The following is a 23439-nucleotide window of genomic DNA, read 5'->3' as shown; positions in this document are numbered from 1 at the left end:
CTAGGGCAGAGATCCCCTTCCTATCGCTCGGGGCCTTTCGTCTCTTTGGCTTGCCAGGGCTGGAGCGGCGAGAGCGAGCGGCAGAGGAGAGATGGTGGGCTTTCCTTTCCTTTCCTTTCCTTTCCTTTCCTTTCCTTTCCTTTCCTTCCCTTCCCTTCCCTTCCCTTCCCTTCCCTTCCCTTCCCTTTCCGTTAGAGAGCTACCTTCGTGATTACAATGTGGAGTGGCCGACTGAGGCTGAAAGCACATTAGGTAGCACTTGAGACATGCAGGCAAATCCTGCTAAAGGGCTTTTCCCCCCCACTGGATCCGCGCTCCGCAAGCCTCTGCCGCCGGCGGAGGGTGGATCCGCGCTCCGCAAGCCTCTGCCGGCGGCAGGGCGCGGATCCAGCCGGCGGCAGAGGCTTGCGGAGCGCGGATCCACCCTCTGCCGGCATGCAGGCAAATCCTGCTAAAGGGCTTTTCCCCCCCACTGGATCCGCGCTCCGCAAGCCTCTGCCGGCGGCAGGGCGCGGATCCAGCCGGCGGCAGAGGCTTGTGGAGCACGGATCCAGCCTCCGCCGGCATGCAGGCAAATCCTGCTAAAGGGCTTTTCCCCCCCACTGGATCCGCGCTCCGCAAGCCTCTGCCGCCGGCGGAGGGTGGATCCGCGCTCCGCAAGCCTCTGCCGGCGGCAGGGCGCGGATCCAGCCGGCGGCAGAGGCTTGCGGAGCGCGGATCCACCCTCCGCCGGCATGCAGGCAAATCCTGCTAAAGGGCTTTTCCCCCCCACTGGATCCGCGCTCCGCAAGCCTCTGCCGGCGGCAGGGCGCGGATCCAGCCGGCGGCAGAGGCTTGTGGAGCACGGATCCAGCCTCCGCCAGCATGCAGGCAAATCCTGCTAAAGGGCTTTTCCCCCCCACTGGATCCGCGCTCCGCAAGCCTCTGCCGGCGGCAGGGCGCGGATCCAGCCGGCGGCAGAGGCTTGTGGAGCACGGATCCAGCCTCCGCCGGCATGCAGGCAAATCCTGCTAAAGGGCTTTTCCCCCCCACTGGATCCGCGCTCCGCAAGCCTCTGCCGCCGGCTGGATCCGCGCTCCGCAAGCCTCTGCCGCCGGCGGAGGCTGGAACCGCCGGCGGCAGAGGCTTGCGGCAGAGGCTTGTGGAGCACGGATCCAGCCTCCGCCGGCGGCAGAGGCTTGCGGAGCGCGGATCCAGCCTCCGCCGGCGGCAGAGGCTTGCGGAGCGCGGATCCAGCCGCCGGCGACAGAGGCTCGATCCGCCGATCTGCAAGCCTCCGCCGCCGGTTAATACCCTGTATTCAGCTCTGGGAAGTGGGGGGAAGGGGGAGAGAGGGGGAGTTTGGGAGGAGGGGGAGGGGGAGCTCCACGGTGCAAAAATAAAGCCCTGCCGCTCTTCGCGTTGCTTGCCCGACTGGCTGTCACGGGACCGCACGGATCGCCTCGCTCCCACCGGCAGCTGATTCCTTCGAGTTTGGTCTCGAGCGATTTTGCATTTTCTCCAGTGCTGAAAGCCACTCGGCGAATCCCAGCCTCGGCTTATACTTGAGTCAAGAACTTTTCCCAGTTTTTGGGGGTAAAATTAGGGGTCTCGGCTTATACTCGAGTCGGCTTATACTCAAGTATATACGGTATATATATATATATATATATATATATATATATATATATATATATATATATATATATATATATATATATATATATATATATATATATATATATATATATATATATCTTCCTGTGATTCTTTGCTTGAATGAACTATTTTTGGCTACTTAAGCATAAACCCATTCTTCCAAAAGTTCAGTGTGGCGATACCTTAATTGTGATAATTATCATTGATTCACATAATCTTACTAGAAATAGAATGATACTCATTTTCCTTGCGTTTATTCCTGCAGATATTTTCATGAAGTAAAACAGGTGTAGGCAGAACTGTATTATGTAAATTTATGTGAAATGCAGTAGATCAGGGGTCTTCAACCCCCTGTCCATGGACCGACCCCAGTGTGCGGCATGCCAGAAACAGTCACCCCCATCCGCAGAATGTAGGCACCACACGAAACCATGCCCTTTCCAGTCTGCGGAAAACCTCTCTCTATGGAACTGGTTCCTGGTGCCCAAAAGGTTGGGGGCCACAGCAGTAGATCATCAGTTATTTCTGATTTCCAGTTGTGTAACAATATTTGCATGAATTCAGTTCATCTCAAATTCAGAAAATGAGCTCCTAGGTTCAGAATATGCTCAGAGGTACCCTGATCTTTAACTCAGGATTCACATTAACACATAGTCTGGATTGTTCGTTTGTTTATTGCAGGGAGATGTATAAATCCAGTCCTTGTGGTTTATAAATGATTATAAACCAGAAGGGTTGGCTCAACTAAAATCGAACAAACTGTATTATAACTTAATATAATCTGCAAACTCAGCCATTTGTGGCTTTGACAACAAAATTGGCTGAACATTGTGCATGTCTTTTGTACCCAATTCTGATTAGTGGATCTTGGACTTGTAATAAAATGAAATAAAATCAAATACATTTGTCAAGCATTCCATGAATTTTATAACATAATAAATAAAATAGTATGTTGATCTTAAGCTGTGATGGCCTTGTTAAGATAATTACAGTGATTAGCACTAATTATGGCTTTATTAGAGGCAACATAAGTCTGTACTTTGCTTCATTAAAATAAAATGTAGACTTAATGTTTTATATCTGCATCCACAAGAATGCAAATACAATTACAGTATATTATGCCATTCTCAAGAATCATGCAGGCAACGGTTTTCCCTGTGACCACCTATGGAAGCAAAAATTGTACTTTGAAGAGAATTTATGCATTTGAACTTTGGTATTGGAGAAGACTCCTGAGAATCCCAAGGATAGCCAGAAAAATAAACAAATGCATCCCGGGAAAAATGAATTCCAGAATTCCCACTCAAGACATAAATAATCCTATTTCAGACACATTATGCAAAGACCCAGCTCTCTGGAGAAGGCTCTTATACTGAGAAGGAAGGAAAGGAAGGAAGGAAGGAAGGAAGGAAGGAAGGAAGGAAGGAAGGAAGGAAGGAAGGAAGGACATAGCCAGTAACAAGATGGAATCCAGTAACAAGATGGAATGGACTATAGACCTGAAGGACCTGGTTACACTTGATTGTCCTGGAGAACAATTATTAACAGTTAATGCCAACTTGACAGCACATAAATTAATAATCAATCGCACCCTTCTCATACATGCTTATGAAAAACATGCTTATGGGCATACGTGATTCTGAAAAACCATGCACAAAAATATGCATTTATTACACATGCTGCATTGAAAAATCAGACATGTGGAGTCTTCCCCAGACTCCTTTCTCAACCTATCTCAAGCAAAACAATTGCTGCAAGAAAGAAGAATGAGGAAATGAAACTTTTAAAATGCAATTTCACTTTCTTTAGAGAAGAGAAAATGTAGATTGCCAGTACAACTTTCTTGTGAAACAAAAGCAGAACTCAAAGAGCCGGAACTGGGGAAAGAAAGAAGGAACAATGAAAAAATGGTGATCAAGGTTTTCTGATAAAGACCTCAGCTGCCCAATAAAAAACAAAACATCGCTGATCCCAATATTAATACACTGCAGGCTCTGATTATAAAATGGAGCTTGGATTTCTTTGTAGTGTTAACATTGTTAGGTGGTACAAAAGGAAGCCATGTTTACTCTGGGCTAGCTTTGCCAGTTTCCAGAAAGGACGCATCTGGTGAGAGCAATCAACCAATGGAATGGCTTAAACATAGAACAATAGAGTTGGAAGGGATCTTGGAGGTCTTCTAGTCCAACCCCTTGTTCAAACAGGAGACCCTATACCATTTCAGACAAATGGTTATCCAGTCTCTTTTTGAAAACCTCTAGTGATGGAGCATCCATAACTTCTGAAGGCATACTGTTCCTTTGGTTGACTGTTCTCACCAGATGTGTCCTTCTGGAGACTTTGGCAAAGCTAACCCAGAGAAAAGACAGCTTGCCTTCGGAAGACCTCCAAAGTCCCTTCCAACTCTTATTATTCAATGTTCTATGTCCTAGGACAGCTTTCATTTGACTTCTGCGGAACCAACTGCTTAACAGCAACCATTCCTTCCCCTTCCCCTTTCTATAGCACCCATTCAGAAGCCCCTGGGCAGCATACCATGTACTATTGACATAAAAGAAGCAACTCACAACAATATTCCTCCCCCATTTTATTCATTTATGACATTTTTAAGGCTGCCCAACTGAACAATAAGGGACGCGGTGGCTCAGTGGGTTAGGACGCTGAGCTTGTCGATCAGAAGGTCGGCAGTTTGGCGGGTCGAATCCCGAGTGCCGCGTAACAGAGTGAGCGCCTGTTACTCGTCCCAGCTTCTGCCAACCTAGCAGTTCGAAAGCACATAAAAATGCAAGTAGAAAAATAGGGACCACTACAGTGGGAAGGTAACAGCGTTCCGTGCGCCTTTGGCGTCTAATCATGCCGGCCACATGACCACGGAGATGTCCTCGGACAAGCGCTGGCTCTTCAGCTTTGAAACGGAGATGAGCACCGGCCCCTAGAGTTGGAAACGACTAGCACGCATGTGCAGGGGAACCTTTACCTTTACCTTTAACCAGTGCTTTTTTTGTAAAAGAAAAAGGTGCCGGAACTCACACATGTCATACAACCCACCTTGCCTATCCTACAAGGTTCCATCCAAAAAAGGTGCCGGAACTCCGTTCTGAGCGTTCTATGAGAAAAAAAGCCCTGCCTTTAACTGAACAATTGCAACTCTGCGTGCAATCAAGGGGAAAAAACCCCCCACATAGGATTAACTGGAATATACCTTAAACTCCTCCAGATAGAAACTTCAATCAATTCGATCCCACCTTCTCAGGAAGACTATCAATAAAAACAAAGCTAATGCATTGCTTGCCCAATAATCACCAGCTTGGTGTCAGATGCTTGTTTTTAAAGATTTGCAATGCCTTCTGGAACATCTTGAATGAAGGAGCTACACACAGCTGCAGGGGTGGCATCTTCTATCACGTGAGGGACAACCACGGAGAAAGCTCCTTTCTGGACCTCTCATGGAGACAAGACCTTAAACAGGGCTTCTCAAGATGCCACCACAGGACAAATAGTGATTTTGGATACGGTTATTCCTAATGTATTTCAATTTTGCAAGCTTTAATGGTAGAAAAATCTTGCTTAAATAAAGTTTGAAAAACACTGCTGTAGATGAACTGTATCTACATGGAGATGCAACACTGAAGTATAATTTGTGCACATAAGTGTAGTGTAGATCTGAATGGGGATGAGTAGTATCTAGATCAGCATCTAGCAACAGATCTCTGCATGATTAGCACCTATTTCAAACAACTAGTTGTTTACCAATAGTAATACAGTAACCTCCTAAAATCGCACTACTGAAAACTTTTGGATACGCCCAGAGTGTTTTATGTATAGAGCCATATTCCATACAGAGTTGCATACATGCCTATATAATGGGCATCCACAGGGTGTCAAAATATTCAAAATGGTGGCTGCAACTGCAATTGAAGTCCAATTGCTTTTTACATACATATGTGACACGCATATATGATTCATATATCTAATTTGACTCCCTCTCAACTGGAAAATAGGGGTATGCCATCCAACACCTTTCCATTTTTTCTCTATTACGTGAGCAACAGCAGCTCCAAGGTGAGATTTTAGACAAACTGCAGAAAGTTTGAGTATCAGAAGTTACCTTTCATTCTCTCAAGTAGAGTCTGCTCAAAATGCTTCCCCTTTCTTCTTTCCCTGTGCCTGATCAAACTGTTTATTTGTTCAGTTATGTAATAAAGAAATTGATGCACCATGATTGGTTTGCACTGGGAACAAAATACCTGTGCCCCTAGACCAGGGGTCTTCAAACTTGGCCCTTTTATGACTGGTGGACTTCAACTCCCAGAATTCCTCAGCCAGCATTCCTGGCTGAGGAATTCTGGGAGTTGAAATCCACCAGTCATAAAAGGGCCAAGTTTGAAGACCCCTGCCCTAGACTCTAGATTTCTATTGAATTCGGGAGGTAAAACCTCATAAATTATCTTTTGATGGGACTACTCAAAATGACCCAGATTTGATGCGTCCAAATTAATACCTAGGTTAGAGAAATTAGTAATGGATTTTTTTTAAAAAAATTGCTGAACAGTTCCTGATGGAGGTGGGTGAGAAAAGACAGTGTTTGTAGAGAGAGAAAAAAAAACTCACGAGTAAGTCACCTTGGAGCTTAGCGATAACATTGACTCAGTCTGTCCTTGTGATTTTATTTGTTTGTCTTGGACATAGTCCAGACCAGAGCAAATATCTTAATAGCCAATGGAAAATGTAAAAAAAAATAAAGCAGCAGACAAAGGGGGCCCTGTCCAGGGGGACTGCAAAGTCCAAATGGGGCAGACACTCCTAGTGACAGGAGTATCACAATAAAAAGAAGACAACTCAAGGATGTTGCTGTGCCAAGGAATTTGGTTCTATGATGGTAGTGGTGAGGTATCTCTGTTGAACGTTTTTTACATTTCAGAAGATTTAAAATCCAATTTTTTGACAGCTGTTTCTTTGGATGACTTGGATTGAAAGCACCACGATTCCCATTCAGCACTCCAGTGGTAGGAAGATGAGAGTTGTAGTGAAATTTCTGCCTGGTTTGAAAGCTTACATAAAATGCAAAATGCATCCATGGTTTATATTACTAACACCATTTTGCAGCAGTACTGCAATGAATAAGAATTTGATAGGCTTAAAACTCAACACTCCAAGCCCAGAATAATAATCCAGTGCATGCCTCTCAGTCCAAATAACAATAACAATAACAATATTTTGTTAGCAAATGGAAGTTTAAGCAAAAGACTTTTACAGTTCACAACCGTTTTTTTCACATGTACTTTTGAAAACAAAACAGGAAATAGAATAATTTTGCTCAAGGTGCTACAAATTTTAAATTGATCTTTGTTTCTAACAAAGCTACCCTTCTGGAAGCCCACCTCGTATATCCCTAGCCCCTTCCCCTTAACAAGTGAGTAGCCCATATTAAGGAATGGTGAATACATATTGAAACAGTGATGAGCAATTTCAATTTTCACCAAAGGCAGTAACGCCCAAAGGATGTAAACAGATTACATACATGCCTAAACACCACAGCACATGGAGGATTGCTTTCATTTATTTGCAAGACAAATCCACATAGCTCACAGCCAGTCAGAATCGGAAACTATGGTGTTATCTAATTGTTAGCACTACTTGTAGAGAGAGGCCTTACAGAAGAATCTTCCAATTGTTGTTATTCTCAAGCAAGGTCTTAATGAAACCCTAAAAAACGTCTGCTAAGAATGTGCTTTTTTTCCCCCTCAGCGGCCAGGCTCAGGACCATTGTCTGAAGCTAAACTCCCATACAGTATTGGCTTGGCATCTGTTGATCAGCCGTTGCATCAGCTGTTTTCTTGCCTGCAGCTTTAAGGGGTGGGAAAAACTGATGCAATTGTGGGCGTTCTTGGAAAAAGAGATATATAGACCGAAATACAGCCTTCCCCCACAAACAAACAACCTCGGAAGATCTGTTGCTGCTGCAGCAAAGCGTCGCGTCGCGTCGCCCTGTTTTGTTTTGTTTTGTTTTGTTTTGTTTTGTTTTGTTTTGTTTTGTCTCTTCTCTACCATCTGGGACCAAGGGACGGGTCATCATGTCCACCTCTTTCGTCCAAGCCGAAAAGCTGCGCCCGACGGCTTTCGAGGTGGAATATTTTGACCAGTACGATTTCTATAGCTTGACCGACAGATACAGCGGTAGGTGCGCTGGCAAAGCTGCCAGATGTGGGGTCCAAAGAGGGGGAGGGGGAGGGAATTAAAGTAGGCTAGATTAAAAATGAAGAGGTTTTAAGGGACTATCAAATCAAGAAAAGGGCACAGGGAAAGAAAAAAAGAGAGCAGCTTGGGCGTTAGGAGGTGGGATGTGGCGTCGCTTAAGTTTGGATAGGGCAGCCGTGGGGCGTGGCAAGGAGGAGAGATAGGTGTACCATTGCACCATCGTGGCTTGCATTGCATGCCTGTGGTTAGATTGTAATCGCTCCCACGCTCGAGATTGCTTGTTTTGCAAACTGCATTAACGTGAAATTTATTTATTTATTTAATGGGACTTATATGCTGCCCTATTTCCCGAAGGACTCAGGGCGGCTAACAACAATAATTACCTATTAATCCCGAATTTGTCTTTCCGGTTAGATGTCTGATTTCGCCTTCATGCGTGTATTGTAAGGAACATCACTCCCGTAACACAGAAACGGGAATCACTGCAAAAGTGCTTTAATGCATACTGATCTAGATGAAAAAAATACTTGCGGCTCTACAATACACCGAGGAGGGGATTGAACGTACTCGCATAATCCATAACAAACTATTTCTGAAAGCTTGTGGGCCAGCCATATCTTGGCTTTACGATCTGACAGTTGTATAGTTTGCTAAATAACCCATGGCTTCACAAAATTTGTGAACCAAGACACTCTCCAGATTCTTGGATTTGGTTAGGTATGTTACGTAAATCCAGGCATTGTGTTAATTAACCAAATTTTCTGTTACTCAGTTACAAGCTGTTGAAAGTCTTATATCCACAGAAACACAGCAGTGCTTACACATTTGTGTGTGCTTGGCACATGATTCCCACAATGACTGGCAAACATGGCTTTGGTAAAAATAAATACATAATTTATGTTTTAGCTCTAGTGGCTGAGAAAAAAAACCCAGTAACCTTCCAAGTGGTCTAATTCCTAACCAAAAAAAAAAATAGGCTGTTTTTCATCCCATCATATATATACATATTTTTAAAAGGTCATAGCTTCTTGAATTTGCTTTTTGCATTTTAAAAGAAGCTGTAGAAAAATCAACACTAGTGCACATCTGAGTTCCAGCCACTTTTTCCATCTAGGAACAGGCCTATATATGGCCAAAAACGAGTCCTTACAACTCATTTTCCTGGAAACTTTCAAAGCTATTATTATCCTTCCTAAAACATTATCCTCAAATTAGCGCTGGCTTGTAGAGTTTGGCAAGCGCACACCCTAAAAATAACCCTCTTAAAATCTGTTTTGAGTAGATATAGAGCCAAGTTTTTCTACAGAGCCACAGAACACTTGTTCATGCGGTCTGAAGTTTATGAACCAAAAGTTCGACAAAATTTCTTATTTTTTGCTAAGTCCGTGTGAAAAGAGAAGGTAGTTTTTTTCAAGCTGATTGCAAAGGGAATAAAGTATGCAGTGCATGTAAAAAGCAGCTTTGAGTTTTGATCATGTGGTGATGGCTGCCCTCTTCACCTTGTTTTTTTGACATCCTCTGGCTCTTCTTGCTCCTCCTCCTTTGCTTAATAGACAGGGAGAGAGGCTGGAGTTGACATTCATCAACATCTAGTAGGAGTTGACATTCAACAACATCTAGTAGACTATCGATTATCTTATTCCTGGGTTGAAACAAAAGCACATGTCAATGGCTCTAGGTAATTAAATGTTGTCCTGGGGTATCCTTAGGTGGCTCTTCACGCAAAGGCCGATCCAAGAAAGAGGCTGAGGACCATACAAATCGTCCAAATCCTGGTGGCCACGAGCGCAAGATCGTTTTGAAGCTGCAACGCACAGAACAGAAGCGAAAGGCGACAACGTCCAAAAAATGAAAAAATGCAGGTGAGAAGTCCAGTCTTGGGAAGCTTTAAGACTTGTGGACTTTAACTTCCAGAAACACCCCTCCCCCCCCCAGCCAGCCAGCCCTTTCTTAAACCATTTTTACCAGCCATTCGGACTTCACATGGAGGCTGCAAATATATATCCCTAGGTAGAAGTTGCACCCACTACTCACCATTTTCTCTTCTCTCCCGCCAGCTCTGAATCTGGTTCTCTACTCAGGTTCTGGACACCATGGCAATGTCAATGAGGATACGGAGACTGACGGATGAACGCCGTGTAATTTGGTGGTTCCTTGAATTACGGAAGATGGTAGACAGTCTTATGGCTCACATCAGGAGCGAGTGAAAATGAAGGCTGCAGTTCATCCCAAAATCATTAGGGGGAAAGAAAAAAACAACAACCCAATGCCTTAACCATTTTTCACAATGGAAAAGCAAATGGAATAATTGTACTTAGGCTTGGAAAAGCAAATAGCCATCCTAAGCTTTTTTTTTCTTCAATATTCCTCCCCACTCCCAAAAATTCAGGATATTGTGATGTCTTAAATAATTATGAAATTTATCCTGAGGGAGGAATTGGCTCATCTAGAAATGCTGTTAGAAATGCTACACCATTTTGTGTCTTTCTCTTTAGGAAGGGGTAGAGATAGTAGATGAATAAACTTTATAGTATGGGGAAAAATGAGTTTGTAGCAATGTCAACTTCACAGAAATTAGGGGGGGGCAGGAAAGTGGATCAAGAGAAACCTATATTGGGCTAAAGGGAATAGCATTAATTCGTGAAAATGTGTGTTTGTGTTTTTCCATGCTAAATAAAATTGGCTTAACTGTTTTCTTGCAATTATGAGTGAAATGAAGCATAAACATTCAGTGAGCAGAAATAAACAGAAGGAAGAGAACCGAGGCAGATTTTACAATAAGCTTTTATTAAACACTCAGATCCCCCACCCCACCCCAAAAGTACCTTGGCAGTATTTGTTGGTGCACATGGCATAAAAAACGAGTCCTTTGATTTCAAGTCAGTCTGATGCCTCAGGAAGAGATGCACTTTAATAAATGATAAGTAACTTCTGACAAATAGATCTAACTTTGGTTTGTCAACCTTCATCTCTGTCACCCTCCAGAAGTTCACGCCAGCAAGATGAGAGCTTCCAGAGAAGCAAAGAGAATGCAAACCAATCCCCCTCCCCCCCCAATTTGATGGGAACAGGGAAAAAAGAGACCAAAATTATCTTAATGTATTACCAGAGCCAGGCTAATGTGAGTCAACTGTTTTCCTATCCCCAAATAGCAAATTCTTGCTTAGATTAAAGCCAGAGGTTAATGTTTTGTGGTTTTTTTGTTGCACTTACTATAAAGGACCCTGTTACCAGATCTGTACAGTAATGTCTCCTCCATAACATGATCAGTTACACCATTTTGCTTAAGGCTGATGGAAGCCAAAGTCCAGCTTCGGAAGGAATTAATACATAGCATCTCAGAAGAGTTAGCAAAGTGTTGTTTCTAGATGCAGCCATGATAATGGCGCTATCCCAGAATTAATGAATGCAGTGCAGTGAGATCAAGTGAGCTGAATTGGCCAAAACAGTGGCCTCTTTTCAACATAACTTATACTTCTTGGCATTGGAGGAAAAGCTGGCTTGGGGTTCCCAGTGTGTTCTGGGGCATGTTGAATAAATTATAAAGGTCAGAGGTCTGGGGAAATCTCAGAGTGTTAAGTACTGAACTGGCATTGGTTGGACTATGACCAACCAAGGAAGAGACTGTTAACAAGGATCCAGGTCCCATCTTCCACTCCCAAGAGATGGTCACATAAAGGCACTTGTCATGTGAAATGGAAGGCAATACAGTCATCTGCATGCCCTTAGCATGCTGGTACATTTAGAAATATGAGGTATTGTACAAATGAGAGATAAAATTAGGCTACGTTTAGCATAATAAGCTTATGTGAACTGTCACTTTAGATCACTGAGCGACTAAGGCAGCAATCCACAAGTTGTACCCTTTACATCTTGATGCAACTACAACTGCCCATTATGATAGGAGCCAACAAAGCACATCACTGGTTTATAATGTTGCCTATTTTAACATCAGGCAGGGTTCTGCCATCTCTAAAACCAGGAGCCAAGTTCAGCTGGATGCAGAATTGGGCTATGCCGCTACAGTCCCCTCGTAAGGTCTGAAAACATCATTCTATCCACAGGGCAGCAAACAGACCCAGCAAAAATGATAACCAGTGAATCAACCCTTTCAGATGTAGGACATTAGAGGTAAGGTTAGTCGCAGTTCAAAAGGATCCAGGATGCCATCCCTATCCAACTGGTCCTACCCTACGTGAAAGAGATGGCAACTGGACTGGATCAACTGGACTTGCAAGGCTTGCCGTTGTAAATGCTCTTCTCTAGGTATTGATAGGGGGCAGGGGGAGAAGAGGGGCGTGGAATCTCCTCAGAATAGGCTGCTTTCAGTTCAAGTCCTGTTCCCCAATGCTTTGTCGAAGGTATTCCTCATAGAGCTTTCTCTGCAAAGAAAGAGTGTAATTTTTTAAATTTCCTGTGCTAGTCAACCCGTTTCTCTGGTTACCACAGAATCCAAACAGGACTCCTATTCTTGACCACTTACCGTATTTTTCGGACCATAAGATACACTTTCCCCCCCAAAAAAAGTGTGTGGGGGGAAATGAGGGTGCGTCTTATGGTCCGAAGGTGATCCGTATGACCAGCCCCAACCTCAGCAAGTGGAAAGCAAGGGAGATTGCCAGGAGCACGAATCGGCACGTGCTGATCTCGCGCTGCTGCAATCTCCTCGCTCCGTTTCAGCCTGTTTTCTGCAAGAGAAAGCCGGGCCGCAGGGCCGCCTCTGCGGGTACTGCTCTAACGCGGAGAGGGAAAGACAAAGAGGGAGGGAAGGAAGGAAGGAAGGAAAGAAGGGACAATGGGAGAGAGAGAGAGAAAAAGAGAAAGAGAGGGAGAGAGAGAGGGAGAAAGAAATAGGGAGGGAGAGAAAGAGGGAGAGAGAGAAGGAGAAAGAAATAGGGAGGGAGAGAAATGGAGAGAGAAAGAGGGAGAGGGAAAGTGAGAGGGAGAGAAAGAAAGGGAGAGAGAGAGAAAGAGGGAGAGAGAGACAAGGAGAAAGAAAGAGGGAGGGAAATAGAGGGAGAGAAAAAGGGAGAAATAAAGGGAAGAGAAAGAGAGGGAGAGAGAGGGAGAGAGAGGAGAAAGAAAGGGAGGGAAATAGAGGGAGAGAAAGGGAGAACTAGAGGGAAAGAAAAATAGAGAGGGAGAGAAAGGGAGAGAGAGAAAGAGGGAGAGAGAGGAGAGAAAGAAAGAGGGAGGGGGAGAGAGGGAGAGAAAGAGAAGGGGAGAGAGAAATTAAATTAGTAATATGGTTGTTAAGTGAATCTGGTTTCCCCACTAACTTTGCTTGTCAAAGGCTGCAAAAGGCGATCACATGACCCTGGAACAATGTGACCATCATAAATATGAAGCGATTGCCAAGCATCCGAATGTAAATCACATGACCCTGGGGATGCTGCAATGGCCATAAGTGTGAAAAATGGTCATAAGTCACTTTTTTCAGTGCCGTCGTAACTTTGAACAGTCACTAAGTGAATTGTTGTAAGTCGAGGACTACCTGTACTTTATCATTTTTTTTCCTTTTGGGGGGGGTGTCAAGTTTTTGACACCTTGCTGGGCGACTGGTGGTACTCGGACATTGCCTTGTCCTAAAAGTGGTGCAATGGATGAAAAGGTTGAAAAGCCCTGTTTTAGTATACCGGTACTATTTGGTTCAGAATATTTTTCTTCTTGTTTTCCTGCTCTACAAACTGGGTGCGTCTTATGGTCAGGTGCGTCTTATGGTCCGAAAAATACGGTAGGTCCTACAGAATAGAGACCAGTTGCCATGTGACAACTTCAAACCACCCCATCCAAGTTCCCAAAGCAGTAACCTTCTTAGCCAAGACCACATCCAATACGTAATCCTGTCGATCTTCCAGCTGCCGCTTCTGCTTTTTGGAGAGAGTGGGCTTCATTCTAAGTGGGACAAAAGAGACAAAGGAAGATTATAAGAAGTGTGTCGAACAGCCCTTCCTGGTAAACAGGAACATGTTCTGTTCCAGTGTCCTGTTTGTGTGTCAGGGACAACCCCTTTTTCCTTTTAATCAATAGGCTGGAAAAAAAAAACCAACCCAAATTTATTTACAGTTCCAAATAATCTTTCAAACAAAAAAGCAGCAGAATATTTTCTTCAACCAAAAATACATGATTCAAAATATCCAACAAGAGTCAAACAAGAGTCAAACAGATTAGCAAGAACAGACCAGGATTCTCTTTGAATGTCTCCGAACGGTTGCCTTCAGCAACCAGCACCACCCACGCCTTCCCCTTTTATTATCTGTCCCAAGACATGGCTTCTCAATGCCTTCTTCTCCTTTCACTGAGTTGCCTCATAGATTTTCTCTGCTCTGCTCTGCTGGATTGCCTTCTGCTTCTAGCGTCTCTGAACAGATTCAGCTGTGACTCCTCTGAGTCCCACACCACCTCCTCACACAGCTGAGCCTCATGAGAAACATGACTGGAGGGGCCAGGCTGAGAGTCCTGGAGTGCATCAGAGTCTCCCTCCAACACCGAAGGCTCTCCAAACCCTTCCTCCTCCTCCTCCTCCTCCTCCTCCTCAGATTCCTCAGACTCAGCTGCTGGGAGCACAGGCTGACACTGAATCACAACAGAACGTTCTTACCTGAGAGTGTAGCTGGCCAAGAGCAGGAAGAGAATCGAGAGGAAGAGAAGACCAAAAAACACTGTTAAGGTTTGATCTTCAGGGACAAGCCTCCAGACTGATGCAACCGGTTGCTGAAAATTAGGATTAAGAATAAATGATATACTTGATATTAGCTGAGGAAAACGTAAGTTTATCCACTTGCACTTTTAAGAAAATAATAATATAAATAAATTTCTGCCAACAATGTCTGAATTCTATGGCAATAATGCACAGGTATCCTTGACTTACAACGGTTCATTTGGCGACCATTTGAAGTTACCGTGGCACTGAAAAAAGTGAATTATGACCATTTTCCACCCTTACAACCGTGGCAGCATCCCCATGGTCACATGATTTACATTTGGATGCTTGACAATGGACTCACATTTATGACGGTTGCAGTGTCCCAGGGTCATGTGCTCATCTTTAGCGACATTTTGACAAGCCAAGTCAACGGGGAATCCAGATTCGCTTAACAACTGTGTTACTAACTTAACAACTGCAGTGATTCACTTAACAAGTGTAGCAAGAAAGGTCGTAAAACGGGAGAAAACTCACTGAACAAATTTCTCAGCAACATAAATTCTGGGCTCAATTATGGTCGTAAGTCGAGGACTACCTGTATATATAATTAGCACACGCCTTAAATATACTTAAAGTAGTCAGCAAAGTACCTATAACAAATAGTCATTCTCTGCATGATTGTTTCTGGACTTCCCCAACCATAACCAAAACTTTCATTAACTTAGAGAAGGAAGACGAGATAAAAGAGAAGTAAAGGTTACTCAATTGTGGTTTTGCTAGTTACGCAAAGGGTCACAAAGTTATAATTTGGATTCTTATCCTATTACCCTAGGCTATCATCTGTTCTACTTATAGCAGGCTTTAGACAGTTCTATTTCTATTGGTGTAAGAATTAGAAACTTGATTATTACATATTTCTCCTGCAAAAAGAAAGAAAATGAAAGAGAAAGAGAGAGAAAAAGAAAAAGAAAGAAAGAAAGGAAAGAAAGGGAAGGAAGGAAGGAAGGAAGGAAGGAAGGAAGGAAGGAAGAAAGAAAGAAAGAAAGAAAGAAAGAAAGAAAGAAAGAAAGAAAGAAAGAAAGAAAGAAAGAAAGAAAGAAAGAAAGAAAGAAAGAAAGAAAGAATCCTGAACTTTGCAATACTGGGCTATTCTTGGTCATTGGTGTATAACATACGTTCCTTAGGTTTTGTGCTGTTTTTTCTACAGCTTTTAGAAGCTGCATCAGCTTGTGTTGCTTTGTGGATGTAGAAACCTGTTTCCCACACCCTCAAGGCGTGAAAGCTGAGACTCTTAAGGATATGGAATCCAATGTCTTGCACCAATTTTTCTACGCAAAGCAAAACGAGGCTTAATTGGGGGGGGTACTGTAAAGTGAGAAAAGGGTGCTTTGGGGACTCTAGGGAAAAAGACGCCAAGATACTCACTACGTATAGTTCCAGGGCCTGACTTTGCTTCTCCCCCAGGACCAAGGTCCACAGTTGGCGAGCAAATGTTGTGCCAAATATCAGTGTCAGAAGAAGAAAAGTAGGCAATAGGCAACCCACCATGCCCATAAGCATCCCACGGAAGAAAGCGCGGAAGTTGCTGTTTCTGGCCTTGCTGGGTAATAGAAAAAAGCGAAAAAGCAAGGACAACATATAGGATTCGGGAAGAAATTTAGCTGAATAGCATTAAATCCTGCACTGCCCCCCAAAATTGCCTACTATCTTCAGCAGATGTTAGTTTCTTAGGATCTTCTCTTAACTATAATCTTCTCACCCCTTTTAAAGTGAAGGTCAGTAGCCAGAACCTTCCAGTCCCAATTACATTTGAAATAACTGAATGTGTAACCATCCTTCCTTTAAAGGAGTCTAGATTATTCGTCTACATTCAAATTCAAGGCACTTAAAGGTAAAGGTTCCCCCCGCGCATGCGTGCTAGTCGTTTCCGACTCTAGGGGCCGGTGCTCATCTCCGTTTCAAAGCCGAAGAGCCAGCGCTTGTCCGAGGACGTCTCCGTGGTCATGTGGCCGGAATGACTAGATGCCAAAGGTGCACGGAACGCTGTTACCTTCCCACCGGAGTGGTTCCTATTTTTCGACTTGCATTTTTTAATGTGCTTTCGAACTGCTAGGTTGGCAGAAGCTGGGACGAGTAACAGGCGCTCACTCTGCTACGCGGCACTCGGGATTCGACCCGCCAAACTGCCGACCTTCTGATCAACAAGCTCAGCGTCCTAACCCACTGAGCCACCGTGTCCCTTATTCAAGGCACTTACAATGCTCCATTTTTGTGGGATTTATTTCCAAGTAAATGTCCGCAGGACTTGTGCTGTAAGTTACCCAACAGTCCTTTGAGGCAGGTCAAGCAAGCAGCTTAAGAGCATGCTTTCAGTACATTTTCTACTCACTTTCTACTCATTTCCACACACACACACACTGCAATCTTTTGTTTATCTCTCAACAGCTGTCAACTCAGACTCTGCCACTCCGTTATCTCAATTTATTTCATTATTACTTATTTATTTAAATTTATTTGCCACCCATCTCTCCACAAGGTGACTGAATTGGCCATCTTACGATACAAATTCACACTCCCGGTTTTCTACCCCGGATCTGATATCCCGTCCATCTTTGGTTGTAAATGTTGTAGAACCTGTCAGATGTTAAGTCTCCCACTCCCACAATGCTCTGTTCTTACCTGTCCTCTTCTAGCAAACGCTGTGTGACCTCTTCAATGAGCCGGCAATCCCTTTCCAGGGCATTGAGTGTATGCTGCACAGTCTGGCTGATGGTCTTCTCAATTGTGCGACAGACCTCCTCAATCTGATTAACACACCGACTTGGCTAAGGGTGAGCGCATAACCCACAGTCACCTTTTTGCAGAGAATCTGTCGGCATTCTTTTTTCAGTCCCAATTTCTCTACCATCCATCCCAAGGTTCACCCATCCTTCCAGAAGCCTGGATTCCTCATGGCTTCTGCTTCAATCTTACATCTAAAAATCACTCCCAAGTTTATCACTCACCTTATTGGGGTTGGGAATGTAAATTGTAGGCATGTCAAACCCACACTTATTGAGGCCGGGACGTTTACAAAGTTCTTGAACAATCTGCATCAGCACCCTCTGTAAGACAAAAAGGAAAAAAAAATCACACGCACACGATTTGACAAACCGCCATTCTCAATTCCTTCTGTTCCATGAGAGAGCCATTCCCCATCCCAATCTGTGCCCATTATCCATGGGAGACTTTCTACCTGTCGATCACCCTCAGCGCCTGCCTCATCGGCTTTGCTCAGATAAAAGCGTAACTTGTCTCCGTGCTCTTCATTGATCTTCTCCACTATGTTTAAGGTGCGTTTGCAAAGAGCCTGCCCCATGGGATCAAAGAAGACCAGGATGAGATCGCAGAGTTGGCCTGAACAAGATTGTAAGAGAAGGAGTTAGGTTGCTGCATACGTGGGGAAAAAATTTCCTACAGAGTCAACACAGTCATCTACCAGGAGGTTTTGGAGCACTTTGTGCTTCCTTCCGCAGACGAGCTTTATGAGGATGCTGACTTCATTTTCCAGCAGGACTTGGCACCTGCCCACACTGCCAAAAGCACCAAAACCTGGTTCAATGACCGTGGGATTACTGTGCTTGATTGGCCAGCAAACTCGCCTGACCTGAACCCCATAGAGAATCTATGGGGCATTGCCAAGAGAAAGATGAGAGACATGAGACCGAACAATGCAGAAGAGCTGAAGGCCACTATTGAAGCATCCTGGTCTTTCATAACACGTCAGTAGTGCCACAGGCTGATAGCTTCCATGCCACGTCACATTGAGGCAGTAATTGCTACAAAAGGGGCCCAAACCAAGTACTGAGTACATATGCATGCTTATACTTTTCAGAGGTCCGATATTGTTCTATGTACACTCCTTGTTTTATTGATTGCATGTAATATTCTAATTTTCTGAGATTGTGGATTTGGGGTATTCATGAGCTGTACGCCATAATCATCACAATTATGACAAATCAGGGCTTGAACTCTCTTGCTTTGCATGCAATGAGTCTATCTCATATATTAGTTTCCCCTTTTAAGCTGCATTACTGAAATAAATGAACTTTTGCACGATATTCTAATTTTTCGAGTTTTACCTGTAATACACCAGTAGATCATTTCTTTCAAGCTAAGGGCTACTACAGTAGAAAATGCCCTAGGCTAAAACCTGTTCTCCCATCACCATGCCGGCATTTTCTTCCAAAACCCAAAATAGCTCTCTGGCACATTTTTCTTAAGACAGAAGCCATTCCTGGGTTACCTGTATTAATCCATCTTCTCTCGGGCACATCTATTCTCTTTTGAGGGCTAGATTGACTTGGCCATGCTCCAATTTAATAGAATCCCTCTTCAGGCACCAAGGCTATTTCCTGAAGATACACTCACCAAACCAGATCAGTGCTCCTTCCACATCAAAAGGGTATTTCATATCACCATCTACCAAGCCTGGAGTGTCAAGAAAAGTGATCAGAGGAAATTGTTTCTGCTTGGAGGTACAAATCTCAGTACTCAGGTATTCCGGCACTCCTAAATAAAGAGCAGAATGTGTGAAAATTTACTAGCAGCTTCTTGCCATTAAGAGATGACAAATACCATGTTCTCCTAATAATCCTAAAACCAGATACCATACTTCAAATTTCATTGCCAATATGAATTATTGCAGGCAAGCTGTCGATGATCAATTACCCCAACTTTTAAATACCAGCTTCCTGATCAAAGGCAATACTCATTGCCAGGGCACACAACACTGTTTTGAATTAAAAGCCAACCCTTGACTTATCTTCAGTTGCAACTAACCTTTGAAGTTCTGCAAGATCTGGAAATGAGGATAGAGGTGGAGTGTAGCATTGCCCTGCAGGAAAGGAGTGGAAGAGCAGAAGGCTTTAGAATACATGACATTAGTATGGCTGTAGCAGATGGCTTTTAAAGTCCTTGTGAAGGTGAAGGTTCCCCCGCACATGCGTGCTAGTCGTTTCCGACTCTAGGGGCCGATGCTCATCTCCATTTCAAAGCCGAAGAGCCAGCGCTTGTCTCCGTGGTCATGTGGCCGGCATGACTAGATGCCAAAGGCGCACGGAACGCTGTTACCTTCCCACCGTAGTGGTCCCTATTTTTCGACTTGCATTTTTACGTGCTTTTGAATTGCTAGGTTGGCAGAAGCTGGGACGAGTAACAGGCGCTCACTCTGCTACGCGGCACTCGGGATTTGACCCGCCAAACTGCCGACCTTCTGATCGACAAGCTCAGTGTCCTAACCCACTGAGCCACCGCGTCCCTTTAAAGTCCTTAGTCAAGTCCTATTGAGCAAGCGTGCACAACTATTTCAGGGCTGAAGGCTGCCCTTGATTTTTTTTTGGTGGGGTACCATTGTGTATGCTCAAAAGCTAGATGGGCCCAGTACAAAAATAAGTGCAACTTATTACAATTGAATTAATTAAATATTATTAATTATATTGTGTCTCCTGCATTTTCCTCTCTGGACACCTGTTTGAAGCCATGTTTGGAAATCCAAACATCTGACTAACCCCAGGACTTAAGTCACAAGCTTGCTCTAAACCACCAGCAAACTCATTGCATCATCTAGGTAGTGGGAAATCCGTGGCCCTCCAGATGTTGTGAAACACAACTTCCGGCGTTCTTCATCATTCCTTATTTTGATTAAAGAGTGCTGGAATTATAGCTCCGCAACCAAATCTGCACTACCTGTGCACAGGAAGAAAACATCAGCAGGTTGGGAGAAACCTAAACCTGTTAAGGGGGGTGGGGAGAGAGGAAAAGGATGGGGAAAGAAACTTTTAAATATCTTTATATAAGCCTATTCAACAGTTATATGTTGACTGGCTGCTGACAGGAAAACAAAACAAAGCAAAACAAAACTGGAGGAGAGGAAGAATTGACTGCCTGGAGGGAAGGGCAGTGGCTTTTGAAGAAAGGCAGGTCTTACTGGTTAAACAGCAGTAGCCATAACAGTGAAACATACAAAGCGATATTACAAATGAGCGTCTCTGTAATCTCACCGTGAGAGATTCTCGCTTCTTTCCACTAGTGATGAAAGTGAAACCCTGAGTCTCAATTGCAACCCCAGTACGTTGGATGTGTTCCTCCACATACCTGCACAAAAATATCAAGAAAACCCAAGACAAAATCTTTCTCTTCTTTGTGGGCAGATCATGGTTAAATCTGAACTGAAGATGGGAAGTGTAGTGTCACAACACGCTCAGACCCAATTTCCTGAAATGTCCTGGGTTGTTAAAATTGCTACAAGTGTCTCAACACCCATTTCTTCTTCCATTACATCAGCATCATTTGTGTCAATGACACAAGAAATTAGGCGTCTCTGGATTACAATCCCTTTCCATGTTTTAAAACTAGTTAGTAAAAATAGGAACTTTTACTGAAACCCAGTTCATATTCAGTATAATCAACAAACTGTATTCTTTCCCCAGTAGCCTTTAATCACTTTTGACATAAAACTGGGCAGAAATACGAGAGGTTTTTTTCCCCTCAGAGGAGCTATTTAGAGGTTCAGCTTCTCATGCTGACATCTTGCATAGAAGTCTTTCCCTAGTATAATACACCCTTTTTTAAACACTGATGTTAACAAATAAATGATAACTTCACCGTTTTTTACCAGACATTATAGTTAAAGTAAATTAGAAACAATTATTGCAAGATCTGAACTCTCCCAAACCCCATAACCTACAGGTTGCCTGCAATTTCTTGTACAGGTAGTCCTTGATTTACAACAGTTCATTTAGTGACCATTCAAAGTTACAACGACCACTGCAGCATCCCCATGGTCACACAATCAAAATTCAGCCGCTTGGCAACTGACTCGTATTTATGATTGTTGCACTATCCCGGGGTCATGTGATTCCCTTTTGTGAACTTCTGACAAGCAAAGTCAATGGGGAAACCAGATTCACTTAATAACAGAGCCTTGGTGGAGCAGTGGGCTAATGCCTTCTTAAGTAACACCAGCTGCCTGCAATTAGTGCAGGTTCGCATCCCACCAGGCTCAAGGTTGACTCAGCCTTCCATCCTTCTGAGGTAGGTAAAATGAGGACCCAGATTGTTGGGGGCAATAAGCTGACTTTGTAATAATGCCGCTTGGGGGGGGGGGCAAAAGCCCTAATAAGCAGGCATATACATAGAATGAAGGCTATTGCTAAGCACATTTATTTGTGCTTTAAAATTGTAAGCCGCCCTGAGTCTTCGGAGAAGGGCGGGATATAAATGGGATTAAAATAAAAAATAATTAAAAAAACCAGTGTCCCTAACAACGGCAGGGATTCACTTAACAACGGTGGCAAGAAAGGTCGTAAAATGGGGCAAAGTTCCTTTAACAAATGTCACTCACTTAACAACATAAATTTGGGGCAAAATTGTGGTCGTAAGTCAAGGATTACCTGGACGATGGATAACTTTCTAGGATTTCCCCAGAATGCCTTGTGCCATACCACCCTCTCCCTTAAGATTTAACCAGAATGCCCTGCACTCACACCAACACCCCTTGGCTCTGTATCCTAATGATGCCATTCCCAGTTTTGACTTCCCTTGATTAATTTTCTGGCAGTCCCCTTCAGCTCACCAGTTGATAAAGCTGCTCTTCCCAGCACTGTGGTTGCCCATCACCATGACAGTCACTCTGCGGCGAGGGGGAAGCAGGGTTAGGCCCAGGCGCTCTCCTATGGTCACCAAACCTGGGAGCAGAGCGGGAAAATTATTATTTATTATTAAACTTATGGCCGACACTTGGCATATTGTTTCACCCCTAAAGAGAAAAACCCTCCCCTCCCCATTTCCCCCCCATCCTATCCGCTCAACTCTCACCCTGACCCGGGTGCACATAAAGCGAGTGGGCCTCCCGGAGGACTCGTTCTGTCACCGACTCCGTCCCACCCCCGACGGCGGGGTTGGCGGCTTCTCGGGGCTTCCCACCCCGGCTGCCTGGCATAGTTTGTGGCGGCTAAACCGGCAACGGAAGCAGCGAAGGCGACTGGGGAAGAGGGAAGGAAAGAACTACAACTCCCGAAAGGCATTTCGCGGAAAGGACAAGCGGGGCGCGCTCGCACTAGCGTGCTTTTCGATCGACGTCTGTCGGCGCTACGTCGCAGAACTACAATTCCCGTGAAGCCTCGTAGCCACAAAAAAACCTCCGCGTATTTAAACCTTCCCGTCAGGATCTTAGGGGATGACGTGGCAATAGGTCTTTGCAGAAATTTGCAAATTTGTTCCCGATCGTACAGCGCTTGTTCTTGGACGCTTAGCGCGAATAAATGATGCAAATGTGGAAACATAAAGTCGTCCGGGCCAGTGTATTTAAATTGGTCCCCGCCCCCTATTCTTCTTGGGTTTTTTTTTCTCTCTTCAGAAGTCCTCTGAATCGTTTGAATGCAAGTAGTTGCGATTGTCCGAGTATTATTTTTTGGAGGGCAAAAGGAATCTAAAGAGAGAGAGGTTGGTGTGGTGGTTTAAGGCACTTGACAAAAGTCAGGAGACTGGGAGTCCACCTTAGACCCAAAGCTAGCTGGATGATCTTGGGCTAATCACTCTTTCTCTAGGATGAAGGCAATGGCAAAAAATTTCAAATATCTTGTCAAAAAACTAGTCCAGGCAGTTGTCAGGAGCCAATACTCGGGGAACCAAAAAAGAGAGAAAATCTTGGTTCTCTTGAAAACAACTTCTCTGACTTGATGCCTTCTAAATATGGTGAAATATATAAGATTTGGATTGGGGGTAAGGTAAGAACTGTATTAGTGTGTGCCAACAAGAGAGAACTGATATAAGATCTATAAAGTGGAATGATAAATTGTAGCCTTGATTCTTTGACCATAGCACTAGCTTAAACAGATGCTTTGTTCTCACAGGCCAAATCTTAGGAATTCAGGCCAGTGTCATAAAATGTTTTATAAAACTTGCTAAGTTTCCAT

At 44.0% G+C, this 23439-nt stretch overlaps 2 protein-coding genes across 3 annotated transcripts; one reads left to right on the top strand and one right to left on the bottom strand.

The window, feature by feature from the left end:
- Nucleotides 1-7556: 7556 nt before the first annotated feature.
- LOC308676577 (nuclear protein 1-like) lies at nucleotides 7557-10529 on the top strand. The gene is made up of 3 exons (XM_081342451.1): nucleotides 7557-7815; nucleotides 9546-9698; nucleotides 9894-10529. Exons 1-2 carry the CDS (start codon nucleotides 7713-7715, stop codon nucleotides 9686-9688), a joined length of 246 nt encoding a protein of 81 aa, XP_081198577.1. The 5' UTR covers nucleotides 7557-7712; the 3' UTR covers nucleotides 9689-9698; nucleotides 9894-10529.
- Nucleotides 10530-10660: 131 nt separating this feature from the next.
- Nucleotides 10661-22509, bottom strand: LOC308676576 (uncharacterized protein). 2 transcript variants are annotated; one of them, XM_081342450.1, is made up of 12 exons: nucleotides 22340-22509; nucleotides 22098-22209; nucleotides 20524-20617; nucleotides 19304-19358; nucleotides 18893-19033; nucleotides 17718-17878; nucleotides 17488-17586; nucleotides 17162-17307; nucleotides 15908-16082; nucleotides 14438-14550; nucleotides 13647-13731; nucleotides 10661-12218 (listed from the first exon to the last, which is right to left on the bottom strand). In XM_081342450.1, the coding sequence occupies exons 1-12, from the start codon at nucleotides 22461-22463 to the stop codon at nucleotides 12162-12164; spliced, it is 1362 nt and encodes a 453-aa protein (XP_081198576.1). In that variant the 5' UTR covers nucleotides 22464-22509; the 3' UTR covers nucleotides 10661-12161. The 2 variants fall into 2 exon arrangements, with proteins under 2 accessions (XP_081198576.1, XP_081198575.1); XM_081342449.1 differs by lacking the exons at nucleotides 10661-12218; nucleotides 13647-13731; nucleotides 14438-14550 and having other exon boundaries at nucleotides 14576-16082.
- Nucleotides 22510-23439: the final 930 nt, after the last annotated feature.

Source organism: Vipera berus (genome assembly GCF_964194415.1).
Source record: "Vipera berus genome assembly, chromosome: W".
In the NCBI taxonomy this organism is placed as follows: Eukaryota; Metazoa; Chordata; class Lepidosauria; order Squamata; family Viperidae; genus Vipera; species Vipera berus.
Note: the sequence above shows the minus strand (reverse complement) of the source record. Positions and strands in the feature narration are given on the sequence as shown.